This window comes from Corvus cornix, chromosome 20 (assembly GCF_000738735.6).
Source record: "Corvus cornix cornix isolate S_Up_H32 chromosome 20, ASM73873v5, whole genome shotgun sequence".
Lineage (NCBI taxonomy): Eukaryota > Metazoa > Chordata > Aves > Passeriformes > Corvidae > Corvus > Corvus cornix.
Genome location: NC_046349.1, coordinates 14,912,592 through 14,929,605, shown reverse-complemented (window position 1 = coordinate 14,929,605; position 17,014 = coordinate 14,912,592). Strand labels below are relative to the sequence as shown.

Below are 17,014 nucleotides of genomic sequence, written 5' to 3'. Positions count from 1 at the left end.
AGTTGAACAATGAGCTACAATTGCCCAATCCCTTAGTATAGGGATGGAGTGGGGGGAGCGAGGGAACACTTCTGTCCTTTTTTCTGAGGTATATCTAGCAAAAATTACTTTCAGTATTTTTGTCCCGAGAGACAATCAGAGGAAAGCAGATGAGAGAGTACTCTTGGCATTGCATGGAACAACCAGTTAGCCCAAAGGTCAACTACATTTTGCCTTCACATCATGGCCAAATATACTCTTAGACTGACAATATACAGTGGAATAAACCTCGTGAAATTAATGGGTTTACTGCAGAAATAAGGGAGTTCCAAGATAAAATCCTGTAATTCAGTATTAAATTTGGTTCCATGGGTAAGATGTTTTCAAGAGATACCAGTTCTTTTTAGGTATCAAAATAACTGACCAAGCTTTCCAAAAATCAGCAACTCCTAAATGCTGAAGCCACCTTCAAAATAGTCAACAAAATGGTCCCAGTCAGCAACTTTTGTGACAACTGAAAATATGACACTACTGTAAGGGTTAGAAGATGTGGCATTAGTATTATTACCTTAGTAACTGCAGGAAATCTAATGAGTTGCATAAAACATACAGTGAGTCCCTCAATCTTAGAGTATTTTCAAGGATGCAAAGAGGGGCTTAAGACTACATTTTGTTATCAGATCCCTTTAGTAACATCAGTTTCAAGATGCTAAGGAAGACTGGGTTCTGAGTACCTTTTACTGTTTCTTGTCTCTTGTATGTCTGCAACAGTCCTTGAAATGATGAATCCATTGAAGTACTTCACCAGGTAGATTAAGAGGAGAAACACAGGTGTGTATTCACACACACATTTTAGTCTACTGTGCACTGATGGCCAATTTTTCTCTACCTTGCAGCACACTGATAGTGCAGTGTGCTATCACATGCTCCATCCACTATCTCGCAGGGGACTAGTCTGATATCTAGCAGGACAAAGGCAAAGCACAGTAATCTTTGTGACACCTTTGTTCTTCTTCCTGAATTTGCATTGCACATTCCTCAGCGGTTGCCAAGGATCAGTGCCAAGATCTATTTACAGGGGAATTGGTGGGAGGGGAGCAGATGAAGCCAAATAAAACAAAAGTACTCAAACTAAATACCTTGAAATGGTCAACAAGGAATCAAACCAAAGAATGCTGATGGTGAGCCAAGTGTTGCTTGTCCTTCTCAGATAAGCAAATTTCCAATGGAATTGGGACCAAAGGTCCTTTTCACTGATGCCTAGGACAGCTTACAAAAGTTTAAACCCAACTAGAACCGTAAGGCACAAATATCTTTCTGAACATCCCTCTCGGGCACCCTTTGAAAGTTAAAAGGAAAAAAAATGTAGAAATAGTAATCTTTATGTCACCAATCTTTATTACAATTCAGGACATGATGTCTTGGTGTATCATAACAGCATGATTTCCTACACCGGGCAGCAGAAGGGGCAGTGGGAGTGCTTGCTGGTGCCGCGGCTGAGAACGCTCCTTTACGACACACCTCACTAGCACTCCTCAGTCTGCTCATACACCTTGGCAGCCAATCCTGACAATTCAGATTTTCCATAAAACGTTTCCTAATGTCAAAACCACAATAGCGAGACATTTTAATAAAAATTTATCATGGGCATCACGCCCCCCCTTTTATACACCATGAGCACAGAAGAATCTTAACATTTAGATTTATCCTCCTCTTTCCACATGCAAGATTTCTTCCTCTTCCACATGTAAAACTCAAAAACCTCCTCAATAGTAGATTGTCAGACTTTTTAAAATAACTTTTAAAATGCTTTTTTACTCTAAGCAAAAGTTTACCCAGCTTAATGCTGAATCTTTACTAAAATACCAAAGTCTGCACTATGCTGTTTGGGCAACCCCTGAAAGAATTTCATTTAGAGCCATTTTGTTCATAGGATCTGAAGAAAACCTGGTTGCCAAGTTTCAGGGAGCTATTAGGATATTCCGCACAAGAATAATTATTTGCTGTATTTTAACAAAGTTGGGTGTTTTCCCATCTACCAATAAACCAGGAAGAAACCTACTAAAAGCATTAGTTCATGAATAAAAATAATAAAGTCTTACTGAATCCAATTAGGTGAAAAGTCCAACCACAGTTCAGTATAATCACAGACTTCCTTTCAACAAGATATACACTGAATAAAAAGTCATCTAGATTTTACAGTCGTTTATTGTCTGTACATTTACCTTTTACTTTTGACAAAAAAATATATTTGACACTTTTTTTGTAATCAACCAATAACCTCTTACAGTTCTGAAATGCCTCCATCTCAAAAATGTACCTAGTCCTCCCACACATAACACACAGGCAGGGATGCAAAGTGCTATTGTCTCTAACTTGGAAGACAAGACAAAGGTCTCAGGGCAGTACTTTTGCTACCAAAACATACAAAAAGACACGAGCTTGCTTAAATTCAAAGAAATAGAAATTCAACTTTCAGAAACTGGAATTAGAATCTATCTGCAAATTTTATGCTGTAGGCACTGGCAAGTCTCTGGAAACATTACTGTTCTCCTATGCACTTCATTAAGGCATACAGCTTATTTGAACTCCCATATCACTAAATTCTTCCAGTGCCAACTCAATTGTGTATCACTGCTGTGGAGGACAGGTATAGAACCATGTGGGCGATACAGAACACTCACACCTTAAACATACAGGAAAAACAACTTAGGAAAAATTGTCCTGAGTACATTACGCTAGTAAAATAACCTTGATGATTTTGAAAGACCATCTTACTAACTCACCACCACGAACCAAGCCTATCAGAAGAAGTAGTAAGATGGACTGAGTCAGTAGATCTGGGCTATACATGAGGACTCATCGTAGATCCTTGGTTTCCTTTTGCAATAACAGCTATCATGATATAGACACTCTGCAGAATCTTTCTTTCACATCAATTTCAAGCCCGATAGTCTCAAACTATCTAATGGACGACAGGCCTTGCTAAGACAGTAATATTTCTATACAGAGAGCAGAGGACCTATGGAAACTAATTTACCTTCTAGATAAATAATTTAGAAACCTGCTACCCAGTTTTGTAAGTTACCAAAATGTCCTGGAGGTATCCAACACTTCAGTTCCTAGTCGAGCAAATCACTTCTAAAAATTAAGTCTGACTTTTAAATCACTTGGTTATTATTTTTAACAACGGCCTGCAGTCCTTCATCGACTGCAAAAGCCATCTGTTCTGCAAATAGGTTGTTACTCTGATCTGGATAATCTGTTTTCATTATATGCAGATAACATGACAGAGTGCAGTATGGCATAGTGGCTAGGGCACTGGAGGGTGGATGAAAACTTGCATCTCTTCTTTGTGTTGGTTTTCATCTGCATGGGACCTTGTAGAAAGTACTTCACAATTCTGTTTCTACTTCTGTCTATGCTTTGAGTTTTTAGGTCACTCGTTATTCCTCATCAAGCTATTATACACAAAGATCAACTTAAGTTTTTAAGTATTTCTGTAAGAAAAAATAGCAAGCAGCAACTATTGCATAGAGCAAATTCTACAGCAGGGAACAGTTAATCTAAGAGTCTTATTCCTGACCTGTATCTAGATATTAAAAACTGGTCACATGTTTATTAAAGGAGGAATGAACCTCAAAGGCTATTCACCAATAGCCTTTCTTCTCCTTCTTACAATTTAATGTTAAAATCACTTTAAAATAGCAAAAGCTCAGACAGTGAAGTACAAAATAATTACTTGAATGGAGTCAGCCACTGTATCTTCTTACTCTAATATTAATGGAAGGAAATGGAAAGCTGTCACTGAATTTTAATTAATTCATTAGTTGATTATTGTAAAGCCCCATGAAAACGCTAAGAATGATTATTACTTTTATTCCAAATAAATATTTCATAATGGCAGAGTTGGACCTCCCAAACCCACTTTTCTCTAGGTTCAAAATACACGATTGGTTCAAAATCGCATTTTATTAATTCTTTGTATAATTCAAGTACAGACTTACCACCACAAAGAGATACCCACACATCACCATAGAAGCAGCAGCTTTTGCCTTTGTTAATACGTTCATTTAACTGAACAGGGGTAGCTGTACTATAGGGTACTGCTCAACAGGAACAAGGAAGGTAAGTTAGTCAAAATGTGTACTGCATTTGGTGCATACTGAGCCACATTCAGCCCTAACATAAATTAACGGAACTCTCTCAGAAGAATCACTGAAGCAAAAGTGTCCTTCTGCCAGGCTGCAATTGACCTACCATCCCTAGTTCTTTTGAATTTCTTAAGATAAAACATGTCTTTTCATTTCCTGACTGCAGAGAAGGCTGACAAAATACCTTAGAATCAGTCATCAATTTAAGACCTCATCATTCAGCCAGCTGGACAAGCGGAAAAGAGAAGCTTTTCTCATTCAGTAATGTCAAAAAAAAGTTTAAACCTGTATTTCAATATAACATCTTGGTATTTGTTGCTGCAGGACCCAAGTATACAACAATGCATTGTGCATTTTAAAACCCTTCTCAGAGAAAGAGATGCATATGTTCATAGAAAACAGATCCTTTTTTCTATAAATATTTACCAGGAACACTTGGCAGAGAACTGCCATTCAGAAATGCTTGTCACAGGATCTCTTTGTTTCTTTTCCATTCTAGTAATGTCCTACTCTAAGCTGAAGTACCAGCATCCACTATTTTAAGTTAGTCATGATTCAGATGTAGCTTAGTGACTTTCTAAAGATTTGATTCATCAACTGAATTGGTTTACTTACATAAACTGTCCTCCTTGCCCAATTTCCCACTTTATGCTATAGGAGAATATACTGAGATTGGGAACTCATGTTGTGGGAAGGTGTAGTGGCTACATAACAAGAACACGTGTTGCTATTCAGGACACTGGCAGTTTTTAAACTGTGAGACAGGTTAATGCAGAACACAACATACTTGTAATGCCTATTGCCTCAATGGCTTCCCTTGTAGAAGGAAAACCCACCCTCTGTATTCCCATGTGTCATAGGTTAGCAAGCATAGTCCCGGAAGGGATGTCCTTGCTAAGGGGTGCTGACAGCTTCCTCTGGGAACCAATAGAACCTATCAGCTGGCCAGTTTGGATATGGACAATTCTCTAAGCCACTTAAAGTTGTGACCGCCTCTGTGATCCACACTTAAGAATAGACAAACTCCCCCTCCAAGCTCTCTCTCGTTTCCGGCGCTGGGACAGGTGGCTGCGGGCCCCGTGTGGGGGCCAGCGGGCCCAGCCAGGCCCTGCTTGGGCCAGGCCGGGCCGGGCCACGGCCATCCTGGGTCGATGGACCTGTTCCAGCCGTGGAACCCCCCCCACTGCCTTGCCGTGGGCAGCTGGAGCGGCTCAGCTCTCCCCCCTCTCCACTGCGATAAGAAACATTCAACATTCCAGCTGCAAAGCTGCAAGGCCGAGGTGAGAGTAACCCTTTCTATTGCTGTGAAGAGCTGAAACCCTGAGGGAAGAGAGAGAGGAGATGCTTAAAGCTGAAATTCTGTTGTGAAGCTATGATATATCAGAGCATCCCGTTGTAATTCCATGAAGATATGGGGGGTGGAGTGTTCAACTCGTAAGCAAAAGCACCTGTGCTGAGATAGGCAGATGCTGACGCAGCTGGAATTTCATGAGAAGTTTGGACAGGGAGAGATGGAAGCGATGAGGACTTTTGCTCCAAATGGGAAAGGAGAAAACCTCAGTTCCTAGAGATGCTCCCAGAGATAGTCCTAACAATGAAGATGAGGAAGACCCTTTGCTCCCAGGGAAGGAGAAGGGCCTCTGTTTTTGTTTCTGAACAGCTCAACCTTAAAATGGTACCCCAAAACACTTCAAGAGTGGACCCTCGAACGCGGGAAAACCAATTGCTATCTGTGTGTGACCTTGAACAAGCTGCAAGTCGGGGGAAGGGACTCACACGCAGGCAGAGAGACTCCTCTTCCTAAATGGACTGAACAATATTTGGAAGTGGGCGGCTGTCTCGTTGTGATAATGTTTTCATAGCATGAGCAAGAAGAGACTTCTCTTTCTAAATGGACTGAACAAGGTTATTATGGAAGTGGTAAACAGACTGAACATCTTAAGGGTTGTCTTTTTACATTATCAGTGGGAGAAGGGAGGAAGGTGGGGGGAGGAGGAGAGTTCTGAAGGTGGTATAATTTTTTTTTTTCCCTTCTTTTAGGTCTGTTAACAAACTTCTTTATATTCTTTTAAGTTTGATGCCTGCTTTGCATTTCTCCTAATTCTTATCTCACAGAAGATAAACAGTAATGAGTATTTTAGACCAAACCACTACACCATGATATTTAATTGATGGACATAAAGTGACAGCAAGCCTATGCATGACAGTCAAAATCCTGGCTGTTACAGCCAAAGACTGAACTTCCCTTGAGCTCAGCCCCTCTATTCTTTCAAGTACAGTGCCTAACAAAGTTGGTCAAGGTTTTTAACGTGCCAAAGTTAAAAAACGTAAAACTGACACCCAAGGCTGAAACCGAAGAAACAGCTGGGGGAAAGACATACCTTTTCCATCTATTTTTCACTTGCAACTTGTGCCAGAAAAACCTGCACCACACTGCTCTCTCCTGCCTGCATGCGACTAGCACATTCCCAAAGGTGTCAGCAGCTGCACAAGTCTCTATAGATCCCAGCCACAAATGCCACTACCCCAGAGAACACACTACAGTGCAGAAAGACTGATCCCCAGAAGAATCATCTTTTGCAACAAAACAAAACACAGGGAAATCACAATGGATAGAGAAGAGGCAAAGGAGATGTGAAACCAGCAGCAGGAAAGAAAAACAGATGGAAGCTATGAAGTGGAGTAGGAGAGTACAATTTCTGCCTTCAAGATAACACAAAAGAGAAAAGAGAAGAGAAAAAACACAGGGAGAAGGCCTGGGTTATGAATCAATTAAAAAGCTTTCTCATTCCAAGGTTGTCAACTGAAATACAAAAGCAAGCTTCAAAAAGCTTTACTCCTCATTGCCTCTTTTTCTACTCCTTAAAAAATCCAAAACCGACCTAACAAAAAAACCCCAAAACCAACAAACAAACAAACCACACCAAAACCAAGGAATTAAGAAGCTAAACTGTATGTTTGCAGAGCAAACCAGTACTACAAAGGACTTCAAAAATAAAAAATAAAACCCAACAAATTAATTCCTGTGCTTTCCACATCTTCCTTTGTTCACTGTAGTCATGTTCAAGGAGGTCTCTCCATTTCAGAGAAACTTTATTCATAATCTTCAAAGTATTCTTCTTAGCAAGTTTCTTTTGAAACTTGAGAAACTGAGTAGACAAGGTTCTCAAATACAATCTCCTGCTGTTTCTGAAGCAGGTAACGCTAATATCTTTGCGGGGGGGGGGAAAAAAGATAAAAAATACCTTATTACTGCTGACATCCTTCATAGTGGATAACTCCAGCCTTTAACTGGAGAACAGAAATGAATGCCAGCCTCCAATTACAGCAAATTCCATTTAAATTTGTATAACAACATGTCACATTTAACTACAAGAATGAGGATCTCATTTTCACCTTACGATCACTTTGTACTTATAAAAGCCCTATTTCTATGTGTTCCAATAAATTTAGTTTCCACATTAAGAGAGGTAGACCGAATATGTAATATAGATTCACTAAGATCTTGGGTCTAAATTTAAACATTAAGTTAATGTAAAAAAAAAAAAAAAAAGACATATGAACACCTTGCAATAGCTACTCAAGTTGGTAAAAATTGCCGGTTCTTGAAATACAACCACTAAATATAAAAATTATTACAACAGACAAAGCTCAGTAAACACAAACCAAATAATCTATGAAGAATAAAACATTAACCTTGGTTTGTACTCATATGCTCATTGGTATTGGTGCCAGGAATGATAAACGGAGGGACACAGCAAGCAATTAATAAGATATGTGCACTTCCCCTAGTTTAGTTCTTTCCAAATTAATTCAGATCTTCATTTTAGAAAAACAAAACAAGGAAATCACTTACTTAAGACTGAAACTTAGAAGAAATAACACATAAAACTCACTTGAATAGTCAGAAAGAAAATAATGATCTTGTTACAATTACTATTCAAGGCTTATATTAGTTTCTGGAAGCATCAAATAACTATGAATTCAAGGAAAAAAAACAGATACTATTACTAATGAGTATAATACAATACTGCAGTACATATACACTATAAATATCACAAAAAGAACCAGGTTTATGCTCATTTCTCATCATGACAAAAGGCAAGAAATGTAACAAAACCACTGTCACAGGCAAGGACCTGAATCTGATGTCGGGGGAAGCAAGAAGAAATTAGGTGTGAAACATATGCTATATGTTTTCTGAAATCCTTTCTACAGGATATTTGTTCCTGAGGAGCACTGCATGAAAAGAGGCTAATTTGTTTCTCAGGAGTGCATTTCATGTCGCCAATTATTCCTCAGTCATTATTTATCCTAAACACCTTTCTGGGAATTGATTGTCTAGAGAAATCACACCAGCTGACTGTCCCAAAGCACAAAAGGAGCAGTCCCTTCCCTTTCATTCTTAATTTGCTTAATATATCAGTTTTATGAAAAAAGTCAGAACACTAATTCCTTTTCATAGCATTTTTCTTGGTTGTTCTGCACACTTCAGGTAATTGTAGGCCATATTCTATGTTTGCTAGGCCTTCAGTTCAAGCATGAACAGTATTTTATTCCCACCTTCTGAAAAACAAAAGTCTTGGGTTTTTTGTTGACTGTTCATTTGTAAATAACAATTTCCTCAAGTAAAAGTGCAAGGAAGCTAAACCAACATGGAAGACTTAAGCTCTGGCATTACGCAGTGCTGCAGTAAAGAAGAAATTAGAATTAAAATATTATATACGATAGTCTCTGTACTAGTAAGTCTAAGGAAGCTTTCAGATGGACCCAGCCTTACCTGTCCTGTACCCTGTATTGTTGAGGTACACTGCAAACGTGCGTATTTCATGCTGAGCCTGCCAGGATGGAGAAGAACAGTTCTCATTGTTAGTGTAAGTGTTGTGGTTGTGGACATACTTCCCCGTAAGAATAGAAGAGCGAGATGGGCAGCACATGGGCGTTGTCACAAAGGCATTGATGAAATGAGCACCTCCATGTTCCATGATACGTCTTGTTTTATTCATCACTTGCATAGAACCTGTAAGAGGAAAAACATTTCAGAATTATTTTCTTGTTTCAGTCACAAGAGCTATGTAAGAGCTCGGACGTTACATTAGAAACCAGAAGGAAGCACAAGTAGAAAGGGCATTGTTATCTCTGACTGAACCCAAATCCAGAGAGGTTACTCCTGCCTCAGTGAAGTTCTCCCACTGTTTCAGTAAGGACTAAATACTGAAGTCCCAAGTAAAGATTTGACTCAACCATGTTAACATAGATCATAATGCTTCTTTCATTTCTCTCTCTCTAAATTCAAGATTTACAACTGTAACTATCTGCACCACCTCCACAGCCTTTCTGGAGCTGCTAATACTGTTCACCCTAGTACTGAGGGTGAAAAGCACTTTATGCAGAAACCCTGACCAAAGCTTGCATGCTCTTTAAGTGTTATCTAATCTTTGGTTTCACAAGATACCTGATACACTGCCTTTTGTGCCAGCCTTATGCAAAAGGCTGAGGGCTGTAACCACAGAATCATTTCGTTTGGAAGACTATTTAGTCCAAACTACTGCTCAAGAAGGGTCTGCTAGAGTTGTTCTCTAGATAAATTATTCTATTCCCTAATGTGAGGTATTAGGAGGTATTGATTTCTGTAATTGTCACTGAACCAAAGACAACAAAAAGCTCCCATAATAATTTCCATAACGAGTTCAGTGAGTTCTAGCTATCTGCTTTATCCATTCTGGTAACAGACTTACTATCTACATCTTCTTAGGCTTGATTCTGCAGAATCAGATTTTTAGATGACTACTCAGGGCAGGTAACACTATGTATTACATAACTATTGTCTAAAAACAAATAAGCAAGGGACTTGAATAAATTGGGGTAACATGAATAAAAGTCTTTGACAACAATTACTGAATGCCACAGTGCTGCCAAATGGTTTTTCTGTTTACTTAAGACAAGGTTTTGGTCAAAGACTGGATCCTTACCACAGACATCCACCTAGCTAAATCTGGATCCATATCAGTGCTCTTCTTAAACCCAGAAACACCAAGAATCAGAGAAACAAGAAATTTAATTTCCCTATTCTATCAGTGCCTAATAGTTAAAACTGCATCAGAGCAAGTTAGGTAAAATTTTCTTGATCTAGGAAGAATTCCAATTTTGTAAAGAATTCATCATGGTACCTGTCAACAGCATGACCTTGCAAAGGAGATTAAACCTGTTCATCACCAACCCTTCCTTCTTGTTAGGAGCAGAGAAAGCCAACTGACAACACGTAGATGAAGGTATGGGCTCATGCTAGAATAGGGTTGGGGCTAACTTACCCAAGGCTGAGTTGGATTAACCATTCAGCTTTAATCAGTGCATCCTGCAACCATCTGGCACAAACTGTGTTGTTTCTGTCAATAATGCATTTAGGTTTCTTCTAAGCTCTTTATGCAGGGATTTCATTATGAAATTGCAACAGTAAGTTGATTGATACAGACCACACTGATATAACCAGGAATCAAAACCTAGAGGGAAAATGGTCTCAAGCCACATACAAAATCTGACTCTCTGGCACCATGAAGGAAGGTTAATTGCTACTGTAGGTCATTTCACCTAAAAACTGCCATGGTATTAGTTTGAGACCACTTGTTTGGAATGAGTATTAAAAAAAAAAGAAAAATTACAAATCCGTTTGTGCATTTCTCGGGTCAGAGGACGTCGCATCACTTTGTGACATGAACCAAGGCAGGTTATTGCACTGTCCCCTTAGAACTTGCTAAACTTCACCTATCAAAAAGGAGTTTCTGAAAAAAGCAAGATTTACTCTCTTGTTTCTATAATAGCTGTGTATTAAGTGTTAATGCCTAAAGGTACTAATAACGCAGTTAACAATTATAACAGCTAATTATACATGATGTGAGCCTGAAAACTGTGCATGTTTCCTCTGTGTTGTCTTATGAGCTAGCCCAAGCATAAACAGGCAGTCTGAAAGAATGTTTTGTCATCCCAATATTGAAATACAATTTAACAACCCCTTTAAATGACAGAGGCATTTGTGCATAAATAACAGTACATGTTAAGACTCCCCTTGGGGACAATAAGCTTCTTTAATAAAACTGCTGTAATGACAAGGCCCTATATATCAACAGTCTTTAACACAAAAACATATGATCTAATCTGCTTCTCCAGTTTGAGAACTAATAGAGAGTGACAGGGCAGTGGAAGGTAAAAATCCAGCATACTCTTCTGTATAATCTTAAATAGGGCAGCTTTAAATATTTTAAACAGCATTAAAATAGCCAACCAAAACTTATTTTCTTCAGTTTGCCTCCAATACACACACATCCATTCTCTGGCAGATTACTTATGTGTTAATCAGCAGCTGGAACCTCACTGCATCACCTTTTGAGCTAGAAAACCTTCTGAGGTTTCACTAGTGGATGTACTAGTGGCAGTCATGCTTTGAAAGTGTCAATACTTAATTCAGAAAATGTTCTGTTACTCATCTAAAACCACTGATAATAAACAAAAATCTAGCAGTTAAAAGTGAAATTTCTAAGCCATTTTAAGAAAATATCCATTGGACTACTGTGAAAATATGGAAGTTTAACTAATTTGATGTATTAAAGTTACTCAGTGAACAACGCTAAGCAAAATCTATGTTGAAATTTCACTTGAAATGTGTGCTTTCCATAACTTTGCTTCACATATCTTCACTGTTCACCTCAGGGATAAAAGCTGGTATTTTGACTAATATTAATGGAGAAAAAATACCAATTATTTATTAAATAATACTGACTTCCTATTAGTTGTGTTTTGTTGTCAGAGGGAATAATTTACATGTTTTAGGGAGCTCCAACTGTTGAAGAACCTGTATTAAGTACCAAGTGACTTGTCTACTCTGAAGCACAACTTCAGAAGTGTTTTCCAGTAAACTGAACCCCAGAATTTTAATTAACTGTCCCCTAAAGACTTCTCTTTTAATTGTATTTGAAACTCCTTAGACACCCTTTTCACATCTTCATTTCCTTTTCTTCCTCTCACATTTAACAAAGCTCTAAAGCCTAATCTCCACATATGATAAGAAAAATCATCTTCCATGCTATTTTTGTAGCTTTTCAGAGGAAGGTCTCGAAACATACAAATCACTTCCCACTCAGATTTCTCTAACATGGTTGAAATACCCCCTAAATAATCAGATCTTTCTCCAACTAGATTATGAAATGAACTGGTTTGTTAAAACCATAGCAAATCCAACTAAACTGGAGATACTGAGTCCGCCACACAGGGGACATTCAGCATTATACTAACTTGGATTTAAATGGCTCTAATGGGGAAAAAAAAAAATCTTTGTTCCTAATTAATTATTCCTTGTCAGTATATTCCTTTTCTTCATATTATGCCTGTCAATACAACTCTTTTGATTAGACAGTCTATCAAATATGTATGTGTCAGTAGTTCTTGGCGTTCTCATTTGTCTTTTCCCATTTGTATCCACTACAGTTTACACTCATTCTCCTTTGATGTTCTCCAGAGAGTGTGCACTTGATCCATCAGCCCTTCATCCGTATTTTCCTTCTTTCAATACAAGGCTGAGGTTTGGTTCCCCAAATAAAACTCATGATTAACAGTAATGCGAATTCAGAAAAAAAAAAAAAAAAAAAAAAAAAAGAGCTGTACTCCTTTCAGGAAAGGATAACATTGTCTTTCTGGTAAACTCCACCTGCTACTGGCCCATTGCTAAATCTATCTTTAAATAAATAAAGGAAAGCGTCTTGGGGTGGCTTTATGATGTTGCATCCCACATCACTGTTCTACACCCAGAAATTAATTTTGTGCCTTTCTATGCCTTTCAGTTGAGCTTGAGAGGGGGGGAGAGAAAGCCGAGGGAACTTTCAAAGCAGTTTACAGTTTGTTTTCAATGACACAGATAAAACCCTCTCTGCGTTCAGCAGCGCCAGGAGCGGGAGGAAGCACCATGCTTGCTTGCTTTTCAGCCAGCTTTCGGCTTTCTTTTTCTCCGGCAGCAGACAGAGAGTTGAACTTTTGTTTTCCTGGGACTTCGTCTTTTTCCCTTCTTCTTTTTTGGACTGTTTCAACATCAGAACACGTCAGGACTTTTTCCACCAAGGTGTAGGCCTGGAGGAGGGGGCCCCACCCCGTCCCAACTCTGAGGAGGAGGAGAGAGGCTACCTAGCGAAGGACTCCGAAATTTTCCCAGGTTTTCTCTCTACAGCAAGAGGTTTCATTATTTAGCATTATTATCCTCTTCCAGTGTGTTTGTCAAATAAATAGTTTTTACCTCTTTCACTTTCCTTCGAGAAAAAAAAATTCTTTTTTATCCTGAACCTGGTGGGGGAGGGGTGGTTGTAACCTGCCATCTCTCAGAGGATATATTTCCAAATTTGCCCAAACCGGCAAAGAAAGGCTGTTAAAGGCACTTGAGATTATGTTGTATTCCCTTTCACCTCCAAAGTAGCTACAAAAGAACAATGAAATCTACAACACCCATCAGTTATAGAATATTCTTAGGAACAGATGAAATCTTACCCACAGCTTTCTTCCCTATGCTTTCATAGCTTCCAACTTTTCCTTAGCTTTTATTTGTAATTCATGTCCTGTTTTGATCTTTCTTAAATGCACTAGCCACAATCACCACAAATGGCAATTTTGATTAACTTGGACAGCTCACCAGACAACAGACAAGAATAAAAATTAATTCAAACAAATACTGGATCTCCCAAAGCCATTAGTGGCAAATGATGAGTATCAAATCGCAGCTTCATCAAACGGATTTTCCTCAGTTAGATCCTAATTTGCGTGGACACGTGCCCATTATCCTTGAAACTGGAAAGGATCAAGTTACCAGAGAAGCGAAATATACTCCCCAAAGGACTTAGACAATTGCATCAGAAACACAAAGGGTAGCATAAAATAGAAGACGATACATTTTTCAAGACCTTCCAACCCTGCAAGGTAAAGTACTTAGGTTCTTTGGGATATACATTATTGAAATTGCTTCACTTGTGATCCAAATAACCATTAAAAAAAAGGTGACGACAACAACAACAACAAAAATCTTCTGATCCTGCTAATTTGAACTGGATTTAATTTGATGACATTACTTCCATAGCAGGCTTTCTTACCACCTCAGAGAAGAATGTGACATCCATGATACTGGGGACGCACAGTAACATTGATACAAAGGAAGCATCTGTAAAAAGACTACCACATTGCTGTGATTAACTTCTCAACAAGATGAGTAAGTGTATGAGAAGTACAAGTTGATTAATTTTGTGTTCTATTCCTTCTGTGAGATCCATTTTCCAAATTTTTCTATCCATGCTAGAAATCCAATGCAGAAAAATTTGGTGGCAAAACTCCCCCCGCCAGACTACACATACACAAGTTCTCATTTTTCAGATGACCCAGGCTTTATATACACTTAAGAGCATAATTCTAATGCAAAATTATTAATGTTAACTGGTTTGTGCTAATCACTTCTCATAACTAAAGACAGCATTTGGTAAATACAAGCTTGTTCAGGTAACACAACAAAAGCCAAAGTCTGTCAGTTAATTCATTATTCCAAATCATTAGGCAAAGCATGTGTTTAATCTTCATCTCCTTTCTTCAAAAATTAACATAGCGTTGATAACTCAGCAGAACCTTCTCACTCTGCGTCATTTTGGTCAGTAATGAACTACACATCTAAATGGACAATTACAAGAATAGTATGACTGTGTTAGGTAACATTTTAGTAAATAAAATGAAAATTGTGTATGTAATGAATGCCTGCAATTACACAAAAGAATTTGGGTAGTTACATGGTGCAATTATGAATTTAAACCTACTGTTTTGGCATGTAGCTTCCCAGGTTATACTTGCAATTGCCAGAAGCAAAGTTTAGGTGTTTAGATGAAGACAGACAGGCATGAATTGCGTATTTCCACAGGAACAGGAAAGTTAACATTTTGGGACTAACTTCTGCTGTCCCTGAATTGCAGGCAGATGGAAAGGATGTTCTACATAAAGGCAGGTTAAAACTTGTTCTTCCTATCATTTTTCACACTGAAAAAATTTCTTATTTTGAATGCAAGAATCTAGCTTCAAGAAAAAGCAGTGTCATACCCATTGGCTAAAATTCTCTTTATATTAGGCTCTTACCAAGTTCTACATCCTGATCATCAGTAAGAACAAGGATGATGTTTGGGCGGATGTTTCTACGGTCTCTTTGAAATCTTCCCTTCAGACGTTGATTTAACAGGAAAGCTGAACTTCCATCCAACAGTGACAAAACAGTCATCATGAATAATCCAAGGACAATACTATGCTGTGCCATGCTGTGCTGATTTAATGTTCTCTCTGAACAAGGTAGCTTAATGGCTTCTATTTCTTTTTCTTTGCAGGTCTCCTATAAGGGAGAGGGAAACAAGTATTTATCTATATTTTTACCCCTCTGCACCCATCAAGGAACAGCCAGGTGCTCTCCAAAGAAGTAAAAAGCAATATACTTGAAATAATCTTAACTCCTAAGAAAAAAAACTAACCAAACTCCCAAACAACAACAAAGCAAACACTTATTTTTCTAGTGCCAGCTAGAAGCAGAAAACTTGAAAAATTATATTCATAAGCTGTTATCAATGTAGACAACGAAATTTCACTCAAAGCTCAGATTTGGCAGCAAGTTCAAGGATTTAGCAGCGTATCAAATTCTTTTGCTTTCATACATATAAATAGCAATCATCTTCCTTCTTCTTTCTTAGTGATCCAAGATGTTTTCAGATCACATTTTTGTTAACATCAAAAATGCAGATGTTGAAGAGAAAAACCCCATATCTATCATTATTTTTAAACAGGACTGTAGCAAAATTTACTGAGCTAACAACATATTTGCAAAGTCATAGAACACTCAAACAGAAGATTTGTTATACACTGATTTATCTTACAAAGCCATTAGAGAGCAAACCTGCCCTGATCTTGGAACTATGGTATGATACTGTTTGAAGTCTACTACAGTTTTGATGTAAGTGTGATATCCTTGAGCATTTCTGTTGGCTTCCAAGATTATATATATTTTTTAAAATATCATTATTAATAATGAACACATTTGAAGGCCCATTACTTCAAATGTTTGGGAATGGATGCATCAAAGTGACTTGCACTGCCTATGACTTAATTGCAAAACAGAGCATATGCCCCAAAATAGACTAGATTGCAAAACAGACCACATCTAACTGGTGCTACTCCTGTCAGTGAGTGTAAAAATAAAAAATTCTTAGCAATTCCTACAAGGAGATTACAAGAAATGAATTAGCATGCTGAAGAACCTTTGAAATCACAGTTTTGCTCAGTCATCTTCTGATATAAAGGGATCTTCTCTTGCTTTCAGAAGTCAAAATAACAATATGAAAATGTACTGAAAATATCAAGTACTAATTATTTCATCAGATACATCAATCAGTGAGTCAGTTTTTTATTAATTCCCTGCTTGCTCCCTGTCTTTTGCTGGACTGGTGCCAATGATCTCTTGTAAGAGAAGAAAAATCAATTTAAAATGACGCAAGAGAGATTATCTGTTTTTTGTAAAGACCAAAAATGCCTGAGCTGAAAGAACATAGCGCAACGTGTTTTACTCTAAGAAACCCTAAGAAGCCCCTTGGGAAAACGGTTTTTACTCCAGCAGATTTTTTCCTAGCCACATTTTTACTTCACCTCTGACAGCAACTGCTCTTTGAGATAAACTTTCTTGATCAAACTTTTCATGCAGTAGCAAAACTACTGGTCTGAAAAATTATAGTCAGTTTCTATGCTCATATTAGAAATGTATATTGAATTTTCACGTAAGTCAACAGACACGTTGCTATACTGTGACAGAATATTTATTAAGGCTACTTTCCAAATTT

General features: G+C 38.0%; 1 protein-coding gene across 7 annotated transcripts in view; it reads right to left on the bottom strand.

The window, feature by feature from the left end:
* SULF2 (sulfatase 2) overlaps window positions 1-17,014 on the bottom strand; it is a 122,895-nt gene that overhangs the window by 44,114 nt on the left and 61,767 nt on the right. For 6 of the 7 annotated variants that reach the window (XM_039563710.1, XM_039563709.1, XM_039563712.1 and 3 more), the window contains 2 exons: window positions 15,276-15,522; window positions 8,914-9,153 (listed from right to left, as the gene is read on the bottom strand). In XM_039563710.1, coding sequence (XP_039419644.1) covers window positions 8,914-9,153; window positions 15,276-15,522 — 487 coding nt within the window. The remainder of the gene's footprint in view (window positions 1-8,913; window positions 9,154-15,275; window positions 15,523-17,014) is intronic. The other variant, XM_039563714.1, reaches the window with a different exon arrangement.